Source organism: Harpia harpyja, chromosome 12 (genome assembly GCF_026419915.1).
Source record: "Harpia harpyja isolate bHarHar1 chromosome 12, bHarHar1 primary haplotype, whole genome shotgun sequence".
In the NCBI taxonomy this organism is placed as follows: domain Eukaryota; kingdom Metazoa; phylum Chordata; class Aves; order Accipitriformes; family Accipitridae; genus Harpia; species Harpia harpyja.
In genome coordinates, this window is record NC_068951.1 from 33,112,498 (window position 1) to 33,123,317 (window position 10,820).

General features: G+C 62.2%; 1 protein-coding gene across 1 annotated transcript; it reads right to left on the reverse strand.

Moving 5' to 3' along the window:
* Window positions 1-295: 295 nt before the first annotated feature.
* On the reverse strand, window positions 296-3,217 carry SLC51A (solute carrier family 51 subunit alpha). Its single transcript, XM_052803819.1, has 9 exons — window positions 2,900-3,217; window positions 2,599-2,693; window positions 2,056-2,210; window positions 1,867-1,940; window positions 1,621-1,779; window positions 1,376-1,487; window positions 1,112-1,258; window positions 807-912; window positions 296-682 (listed from the first exon to the last, which is right to left on the reverse strand). Exons 1-9 carry the CDS (start codon window positions 2,932-2,934, stop codon window positions 546-548), a joined length of 1,020 nt encoding a protein of 339 aa, XP_052659779.1. The 5' UTR covers window positions 2,935-3,217; the 3' UTR covers window positions 296-545.
* Window positions 3,218-10,820: the final 7,603 nt, after the last annotated feature.

Genomic DNA, 10,820 nt, shown 5'->3' on the forward strand with positions numbered 1-10,820 from the left:
TTAGATTGGATATTAGGAAAAATTTCTTTACTGAAAGGGTTGTCAGGCATTGGAACAGGCTGCCCAGGGAGGTGGTGGGGTCACCATCCCTGGAGGTATTCAAAAAGCGCGTACACAAGGCACTTCAGGACATGGTTTAGTGGGCATGGTTGACGGTTGGGCTCGATGATCTTAAAGATCTTTTCCAACCTAAACAATTCTATGATTCTATGATTCCTCCCCCTGTATGGAGTTGAAGTCGTGTCCCACCCAGCCTGGGCAGGAGACGATCTGAGCCCAGTCACCGGCGCAAGACTCGGGTACAAATTTATCTTTATTCGGTGCCACACAAAAGCCTCCCCGGGTTGGAGGTGGCTTCACGGATCCCTTTGGCTTGTGGCTTTCAGTTTTCAGACGCTTTCACCCCATGCCGAGATGCCCTTTCCCCCTCTGCCTCCTCTGCTGCCAGCAGCTCCCCAGGGCCAGAGGAGGAGGAGATGGTTGTACAGGGCAGACCAGCCCCTCGCCTCAGTCTGCCCCTCGGCACCCCAGTTGCTCCCTCCTGCTCACGCCTTGACATTGGTGCCTGCGGGTGCAAAGCTGACGGGCTGGTAGCCCGGCTTGTCATCCTGCTTGCGGTAGTACATCCGTGTCACCACTGCCAAGATGAAGGTTTGAGGGATCAACAGCTGTACGTTCATCTCTGGAAGAGGAGAAGGGTCATCTGAAGCTGCCTTCATCCACCATGCCTATTCCCCACGCCCCGCTATGCAACAGAGAGGCTTGGCCGGGAACATGCGACGCCGCTCCCCCATCTCCCGACTTACGCTGCGACCTGGCCTTGGAGGAGAAGGGCGGCGAGCAGGCGATGTTGCCGTTGTTGGCCAGGATGCTGAAGATGGCAGGCTGCAGTGCCGTCAGGAGGAGGAGGACCTGCGACCACCAACACCCAAGGTGGTGGGGGCCGCGCTGCTGCCAGGCTCCTGCCTTTCACCTTCCTTGCTCTCCCGCAGCCAGATGTGGCTCTTGCTCGCCAGCGGCTCCTGCCCCACCATCCCCCCCACTCCGCCTCATCCCATTCGTGCTGGAGGAGCCCCTCACCTGGGGGGAGCCGGGCAGGTTGGGGTCTCACCTGGAAGCAGGAGAACTTGGCCTGGATGTTCTGCTCGGCCAGGTGCAGCCGGGCCTGCCGGAAAAGGATGGCCAGGGCCCACAGCCCAAAGAGGGTGGAGGCACCGACCACTGTGTTGATCCAGAGGGCCACGCTCTCTGCCGAGATCTGGAGGGGAAGACAGAAAATGCGCCTGGAATGACAAAGCTGTTGGACAAGGCAAGGGCTGGGGGAGGCTCCCTGTCCAGGATGTCACCCTGCCCATCACCGTGCCGTGGCACTCACGTCGGCAGGGTTGTAGTTCCCGTCGGTAGCCAGGACCAGCCCCAGGAAGACGGCGACCGCCTTGCAGAAGGCATACTGGAAAGTCCCCAGCATCAGCAGTTGAAGCTTTCTCCTGGCACAGCAAGAGAGCAGTCGTACCCTGAGGTCCCCGAGCCCCTGCCCAGGGACTTTTCTTCCAGCCCAGCAGAAGCAGGGGGTGAAGGCCCCCCCCCCAGGGGCAGGGGGTTACCCCAGCTCTCCCTCACCTGCTCATGGTGATTCGGGGCAGGCAGGGGCAGCAGCAGCAGCAGGGCCCCGTGCTGACCACCATGGGCACATCTTTCAGGGTGCTGAGCACCGCCTCCTTCCCCCCGAAGCCCTCCACCATGACCAGCATCAGGAGGTAGAAGCAGATGGCAAAGTACCTGGGGAGGAGGAGGAAGAGGAGGAGGAAGGCAGGTCAGGCCCCGTGGGCTCCCAGGTGCCCCTGCCCTGGGGCAGGTGATACTCACATCGTGGTAGCCATCTCCACCACCATCATGGAGCGCGGGATCCACAGCCCGAAGCAGCTGACCACGGACACAACCTGGGAGATATGCAAACTCGGCACACTGCTGCTCCCCCCACCCAGGGGCTGGCACCCCTTGGGTGGCCCTGGCCCCCTGCGGTGATGCCCCCCACCGCCCCACACCCCAGCTCACTGTAGGGGCCGAGCTGCTCCAGCAGAGGGTCTTCATCTTGATGGGGCAGCGGATTTTGCGGGTGAGGTAGAAAGCCTCTTCCACGAAGATCGCGACCGACAGCAGCGTCATGATGGTGGCGAGGCCCATGATGGCGAGTTGGGCCATGTCCAGCTCTGCCGGGGAGGGGTGAGAGGCCGGCTCCATCCCGTCCTGTCCCCCCTGGGGCCACCACAGCAGGGACCTGCCACCCGACCCACCACTCCACAGCTTTGGGAAACCCCTTGCCGCGTCCTCGGCATGTCTGGCCACACCAGAGCTGGTGCTTCTGCCCTGCTGCTCCCATGTCCCATGTCACCTGCCCTGGTGCTGGCCCTCCCTGGGCTGCCCCCATTCCTGCAGGCAGGGCTGTGGGGTGGGAGGCTGAGACCCTGGCAGCACCCAGCTGCCCCCCCCTCCTCCTTGGGGCTGCTCCCTGCCTGCACCCACCCTACCTCCTTCACCCCTGTCCTGCTCCCACCAGTGGCTAGAGGAGGGTCCCCCCTGCCCAGTCCCCCCACCTACGCTGCAGCAGCTGCCGGGAGGTAGGCGGCAGGGAGAAGCAGGCTGCCGGCACGCTGAAGTTTCTGATCAGCATCTCCACCAACGGGCGGGAGAACCTGCGGAGAAGAAGGGGAGTGAGTGCTGCACGGGGTCGGCAGGGACATGGGAGCACCCAGCCCTGCAGGGTCCCTGGGGTCCCCTGGCTGGCTTGCCTCACCCCCAAGCACCTCCCTTCCGTTACAGAGGGAATAACCCAAAATCCTGCTCCAAAAAGTTGGATTTGCCCGGCTGCAAAGTGGCACCGGGGGTCCCTGCCACCCACCTGGGGTCCTCTGCCAGCTCCATGGTGGGGTCCATCCTGCTCTGCTTCTCCCTGGCTCTGTCCCAGCGGCCGCGGGGCTGCTCGGCACTGCCTGCCTCAGCTTCCCTCGCCGGCCCACGGGGTCAGAGTCCCCAGGGCAGGGACTGCGGGGAGGCTGCCGCGCCTCGTTCCAGTTTAACCAGCAGCCACCAGCGCTCCCCTCCCTCTCCCGCTGCTGCGGGCGCCCATTGGCGTGCCCCCACGCTGTCCTGGCCCCGCCGAGGGCCTCGGCCGCCCGGTTATTGACCCGGGGTGCCGGGGAAAGCGGTTATCACCCGTGCCGGCGCGCCTGCGCGTCCCCAAAGCTTGGGGACCAGGGCATCTGTGCTGGGGTGACGCTGCCTACGCACCCCCTCGGGCAGCCCGGAGATGGGCTTGTGGTGCCAGGGGTCCCCGTGGTGCCATGCAGGGTCCAGGACGCATCCTCGTGTCCCCTCAGCAGCAGCCGTGGCCGGGTGGGAGGTGACGCCGTGGGGCCACGGGACGCCTGCCAGACCCTGCACGGCTCTGCGGGCTGTGTGACGAGTTTGCGAAGGCTCAGCTCCCGGCAGCCCAGGGCTGAGCCCTGCTCAGAGCAGCTCCCACGACACTAGAGGGCAGGGCTGGTCCACGGCTCAGCACCCCGGCCTCTTGGGACAGAAGCAGAGCCCAGGCCTGGGGAGGGGGGCAGCAGGCTGGAGGGGGCACACTGATCGGGGACGTTAGACGTGGGGACCAGTGTATCCTTGTCCTAAATGGATCTCGGCATCCTCATGGGTCCCAGGGGTGCCAATGGCTCATGCTGTCCTCCCAGCACACCAAGGAAAATGAGCACTGGTTTGTACTGGGTCCCCAGGGACCTTTGAGCTGCCACCCTTTGCCCCTCTGGCAGTGGGCTCCTGCTGAAGCCAGAGCGGCACCGGTACCACAAATGGGTCCCCTGCACCCTGCTCTGGGAGCAGGATGCTGCAGTTGCCATGGGAATGGGATACCGGGTGGGGGGATTCTGGAGTTGCTGTGGGAATGGGATGGGGGGGAGGAGGGGGATGCTGTGGTTGCCATGGGAATGGAACAGGTTGGGGGGATTCTCTGTGCCTGCAGTGGGAGTGGGATGCCGTCCATCCTGTGAGGCCAGGGCCCTGCAGCTGCCCAGCCCACCATGGAGCTTCTCATCCCCCTTCATTTCAGCACCCTCGTCTACCTGAGCTCGCTGTTCTCCCTCCTGTAAGTCACCCCATAGCCACGGGCCGAGCCCCATCCCGGAGACATGGGGCAGCAGAGCTGCTGTTTCACACCAGTGTCCTCAAGACATTAGAGCCAGGCATCAGCTCAAACGGCCTGGATCTGCATCCTCTTCCCCACCACCCCCCAGCTCCAGCAGCCCCTGGGGCTGAGCACCCCAAGGCTCTCTGCCCACTCTCCGCCTCTCCCACGGCAGCCCCAGGGCTTGACCCCAGCCCCGTCCTCCCCGTATCCCCGCTTGCAGGTGCGGCTGGCTGGCTCTGCACGTCGCGCTGCTGGTCCCCGGCTCTACCACCATCCTCTTCCTCCTGGGTCTCACCAGCTTGGTCCTGCTCTGCATAGTCAACCTGGGGCTCCTCCAGCTAGGTGGGGTGACAGGGGAGCAGGGGCTGCTCCGTGGTGGCATGGCGCCAGGGGCTGGCCCCGGGGCTGGGAGGACACAGTCTCCCCACGTGTCTCCTGCAGCAGTGGCCTGGGAGAACAGGCTGAAGCAGGGGCTCTGCAGCACAGCGAGACAGCGCTGCCCATGTGGGTGCCACTGTCACAGCTGGCCACGGGTCCTCTGCTGCCCGCACTGCAACCGCTCCGTGGAGGTGAGGGACGTGGGGCACCCCGGGAGCCTGGGGGCTCTGCACGTGTCGGAGGTGCTGCGCACACCCAGCCCTACCCACCCCACCCCTCAGCCCCATAAACCAAGCCCTGTACCCCTGTCCCTACACACTGTATACCCCCGCCCCATCCTGCCCTATATACTGTGCCCCCACACCTAACCTGGCACACTGCACCCCGTAAACCCTATCTGTAGCTTGCATGCTCAGCCCTACATGCTGCACCCCATATACACCCATCCCTATACATTACACCTTGCACACCCAGCCCTACTTCTTGCAGCTCCTACACAGCATACCCTACACCTAGCCCAGCACACACAGCTCTCCATGTTGCACGCTATATCCCTGTCCATATATCCTACACGCTGCACACCCAGCCCTGTGCACTCAGACACCCCTTGCACACGCAGACACGCTCATCCCCGCCTTGCACAAGCACCCCCCCCCATGCACACGTGGCCCCTGCGTGCAGCACTGTGCAGAGGGTGGCCACAGCCCTGGGTGCTCCCGGCCCCAGAGGGTGCATGGGACCTATGGGGGCCCCCCCTGCCCAGCACCCCCGTGCCGCACCAGTTTCACCAGCATTGCCTTCGGCTGAAGAAACACACCAGCTCCTACGACATCTGCTGCGTCCGCCTCTTTGTGACGGTCAGCGTGAGCTATGTCATGGCGGTCCTGCTGTCCTGCCTCATCTACCTGGCGCTCGTCCCCCTGTGGTCCATCACCACAGTGATGAACTGCACGTATCCTCAGCCCTGGGAGGCAGAGCCCTGCACCAGCATGCACACACACGTGCTGTACCGCCCGGGCTGTCGCGTGCAGGAGCCTATTCACCTGCCTGCACTTAGCCCCGGGGCCAGCACCACCCATGGGTGTCCGTTGCACGGGGTTGCACAGTGTCCCATTACCCAGCACACCTGTGTCTGTTTGTCCCTGACTCACTGCTCCAGCACCATGATGACCCTCCTGACCACTGCCTATCTGAGCCTGATCGAGCCCTGGGTCCCCTGCGTCCCCCGAGCACAGCACACCCCGAGGTGCCAGGTACGGCTGCAGGGCATGGAGCATCCCGCCAGGCCGGGAGGGGGATATAGGACATGGCTGCAGAGCCAAGCCCAGAGCAGGGGGGCAGCCCCACATATCAATGCTCTGCGTGAGTTGGTCCCACCATGCACGTACATGCATGCGTGGGGGGCTCCATCGCTGCACACACTCCCCTCTCCATCCCCTCTTGGTGCTGGATGCACCGATGACATCTGGCAGCACTGATCCACCTCCACCTGCACCGAGCCCCCAGCCCCCATCACTGTGTCCAAGCCCACCCTGTCCCACCCCGCGTGGGGCCAGGACACATCCGTCGCACTATCCTGCTGTGGACGGTGCGCTGTGGGGCTGGGTGTCATCACCCCAGAGCTGTACCCCGAGGACACAGAGGGCTCTCGCCCCTGCAGCCCACGGCCCTAAGCCTTCCCTGTGCCAGCAGGACAGGACGTGCCTGCAACTTGCTTGCTGCGACCTGCCCCGGGAGCTGGCAGAGATGGGTGTGGAGAGGGGAAATGCAGCAGGATGGGGTAGCCCAGAGTCCCCCACAACTTCTCCCCTTATTCCAGCCCCTGTCCATGCTTGGGATGGGCGGTCCTGGGGCCACCAGGGTCCATGGCCACCCTTCTCCCCCAGTCACCCTTCTCCACACAGGCTGCTACCACGGCCAAAAGCTGGCAGGACAGGCAGGAGCCAACAGCAGGTGAGCATTGCCTGGCATGGGCAAGATGGGGGGGGCCATACAAGGCACCAGGCAAGCCCCACCAGCTCAACTTCAGCCCCGGACCCATGCGATGCTCCGGGGAAGAGCAGCACCAGGCATGGGGAGCCCCTTTCCTGCCAAAAACCCCTTCAGCAGAGAAGGAAAAGGGAGCACTGAGACAGGAGCCATGCACCCACCGGCCCAGGGCAGGGGTGGTTTGAAGGCTCATGGCCCCCTCAGCATCAGCGTGGCTGTTTTGCCCTGAGGAGCTGGCAGAGAGGCCAGTGGCAGGGCTGGCAAATCTCCCCATTTGCTCAGTTAGCTTTTTTATTTTAAACAAAACTGTTTGACTATTGAAATCCTGCCCCCCTCAAAAAAAACAAGCGGACCCTCTTGGCATGCCTGCATCGCCCACGCTGCTGCTTTGTCAGCGTTCCCCAATACTTGGAAAAGCGCTCGAAATGCAAATATTTGCAAGGGTTTTTAGACAGTTTTCCACTCGTCTCTAATTCCCCACAGTTATGGCTGGAGGGGCCAACCCCAGCAGGCACGACGGGCTCCCAGCTAACCATCACCAGCTTTCCCCATGGCCAGGACACAGTGGGGAAGGAAAATCCTTGTTCAAAGCCCCAGTAGGTGCTGGTAGGAGGCCAAAACACATTCCTCCCCATGCTCTCCTCTCCCACCCAGAGCCTGGGGCTGTGGTGGACGGCGGGGATGCCAAGGAGTGAGAACCTCACACCGAGCTCAGGCTGTGGTCCAGCCGGACAAGTGGACAATAAAGATCTTTACCCTGAGCTTTTGGTGAGCCATGGTCACTGCTGTCCCAGGACACAGAGGGACAGACCCTGCTCAGCGGGATGGAGCAGCCAGGACACTCCCTTCCCCAAGGGACATCGCTTGCTCTGCCCGGTCTCTGTGCCAGGCAGGACCAGCACCCTGAGAGTAATGGGACCCTGTGGCACAGGGGGATGCCTAGCACCCACCTCTGGGGGAAACCACACTCCACAGGCATCTCATCATAGGCATACCCACACTCTGCATGACCACAGGTGACCCTGGTACCCCCCACCCCAGGGTTTTAGGGGAGAGGCAGCGTCCCCACCCCACCGGTGTCCCAGTAGCACCCCACCGAGCTGCTGGAAGCAGGAGGGTGGGCGCAACTTAAGAGAAACAAATAAAACACGGAGGCCAACCAGACTTGTGAAAGGGACAGGAAAGCCTTTCCCAGGGCACTGGCCCGTCTGCCCCCCCCAGCCCCCGCAAGCTTTGCCCCAGTGAGGAAACCACCACTGAGAGTTTGGTGGAAGTGGATGGGGGGGGGGGGGGCAGATCCTGCTGGCAGTCACACGAGACTGCTGCCACCATCCGCCTTCACAAGCCCCACCACAACCCACAACCACCCAGCGTGACAACCTCGGCTGGACCCCTGCAATTCCAGCAGCGTCATGCTCGTCACTGGGGTGGGGAGGGAGGTCCCAGCCCCCTCGAGCATCCCCCGCAATGGTCAGCGTGGGGCCATGGCAATGCCCCCAGCCCTGGCCCCAGCGCAGCAGGGATGGAGCTGGCTCCCCTTGGCCCCAGGTCTGGAGCCGCCCTGCTGATAGGGATGGCAGGGAGCCCTACCCGCAGCTAGCCCGCAGATAAGGCCCGTGTGCTCCCCACCGATTGCGCCGGGAGGCAGCCGGTGGGGCAGGAGTCACCACCCCTGGGAGATAGGGCCGGGAGGGAGCAGCGGGCGAGGAGGGCACGGGGGCTACTGCAGAGGTGTGAGACACCGGACCCCTGCAGGTCCCTTTCTCTGGGCAGGGGAAGGCTCCGTGGCTCCCCCGAGAGGTGGGGTGGCACAAGGTGTGGACCCCCTGGTAGAGCAATAGCCCCCACTCAAATCCTCCCCTTCCCAGCAGGGAGCAGTCCCGCTGCCACTGGAAAACACCTCCCAGCGCCCTGCAAACCCACGGGGCTGCATCACGGGCTCGCTGCAAGGCAGGGTCAAGGACTCCACCGTGCCTCAGTTTCGCCGCCTGTAAAATGGGGTGAGAGCCCTGCGACACAAGGGCAGAGAGGGCTCAGTCTCTCATCTCTCTAATGCCCGGGCACAGACCCATGCCAGGTGTTATTTATATACCAAGCTGGCATTGCAGGTGGGGACACGCTGCCTTCGGATCCAGCCAGCTGCCTTCAGCCTCTGCCTCAAGGTCACTGGGAGAAACACCGGACTCGAAAGGGCTCGGCGGGGTAGGAGTCCTGCTGGCCTCAGCCTCACCGTCTGGGCAGGGAAAATTCTGCTTCTCCCAGCACGAGGGGGTATGGATCATTCCTGCCAGAGACACCAGCCCTGAGCCCCCTTCCTGGCCACAGGTGATGGGAAACACCAGTGGGGCAGCGATGGCATGGCAGGACCAGAGGTGTGCAGCGTGCTGAGGATGTCACACCCAGAGAGGACTGCGTCACCCATCCCCCCCCGGCAGAAGCACAAGGGTATTTTCGCTAACCAGAGCAGCACGCTGCTTCACGGAAAAAACAGCCCCCGGATGTCTCATCATCCCCTCCCTCACCCTCTCGAGAGGCAGAAGGTGCATGAGCAAAATCTCCCCATGCCCCGCACCCCACCAGCCCCAGCTCTCGGAAACACTGCCAGCTGTGGCTGTGGGGCTGGCTCCTGCGCACAGCCCTGGTGACACCCCCACGGACCCTCCTGCCCCCTCCCCGGGCAGGTCTGGGTGCCACCACGGATGCTGCCACCCTGACCAGGCTCCCGTGCCGCAGGACCAGGCTGGGGAGAGAAGTGGGGCTTTGGCACAACTGGGGGCATCGCCACGTCCATCCCAGAGCACCTAGAGCCGTGACCGCCCTCCAGAGAACTTGCTCGCAGACCCTCAGCAGACCAGCTCTGCAATTCATGTCAGCAAAATGCCTCTTCCCAAAACTGCTGAGACTGTTTGACCATATGTGTATATATATTAATGGAAAAGCCATACATAATGTATACACACACATCTATAAATATGTATATGACTTGATATACTATATAGGATCTTATATAGTGTATATAAATTGCAGTGAGCTGGGATGTATGTGCCCTCAAGAGTGGAACATCTCATCCTTATGGGCTTGCTTATCACCCAAGCCATAGCCTCAATCATGCTTCCAAACCCATGCTCCCAGGGGACTGGCTCTGCTGCTCCTGCCCAAGGGTGCCCTCAGCCTCAAAGGTGACCAAAAGGGATGCCCAGGGCAGGGTGCTGCCCTTCACAATGCCCAGCATCCCATTACTGTCACTCTGAGGGTCTGTCTCCCAGCCAGAAGAGAGGAGGAGGATGGTGGGGCTTGTCCCTGGCGTGGGAGGAAGGGGAGTCCACCATGAGTGGGAAGAAGCCCGGCAAAAGCCGGATGAAATCCTTCTCCCGTCTGGACCGAGGCCGTAGGAGCAGCTTTGATGGCTTCAGCCTTCTCCTCCCTTTTGAACAGAGCCTCGCAGATGGGGCATCTCATAACACCCCTGTCTTCTGCCCAGTCCTTCTGGCCTCCCTCCTGTTTGCTTTTCCTCCTAGCAGCCCCACATCCAACGGTGCTGTGCTTGGCTGGAGCGGAAGCGACCAAGCCACGGGGCTTGGCGTGGCGGGGGCTTTGTCTCGGGCGAACAAACGGCCGGCGGTCCCCAACGCAGCTGGGGGGATCCTGCGGAAATACCGCAGTCAACACTCTCGGGAGCCGCTTCCTCCTCTCTCTGAGGCTTTGGATGCAAAGAAGCATTTTGCTGCCATAAGGCAACGTCTGCATTTCCAGCGGGTGTCCTGGTGAAACGTTGCCACTTTCTTAGAGCCGCTGCTAACCTCTGAATGAAAAGGCACCTTGTTTGAAAAACACAGGGGCTTTTTTCTGCCACAGCCACCTAAAATATTGCACGTCACTGCAGATATTTGCTTTTTGAGAATGACGAGGTAAAAACACACTGCGTGGGCTGCGGGCGTTTGCTTTGGTTGGGAGTTTTATTTTCATACTCATCTGTCTCCTGCAAGAAGCTCACAGGTGAAAATGCTGAGGCTTTTGAAAAGCCCTGCCCCAGACAGACAAATATTTTCCCAGAGAGCCAGCAGAGATGCAGTGTGTTTATGGAAGGGGGGGTGCTGCTCCCCTGACGGCCCTGAGCCCTCCCAGCTCCACAACACCCACCCACCGACCTCAGCCACCCCACAGGGACGTGCCCAACAGCCGTGGGTCGGGCACAGGGAGCAGTCCCACTCACCAGGGGAAAGCCTTCGGCCCTCAGTGGGTCTTCTTCAGCAGGTAAAGGCTGTCCCTG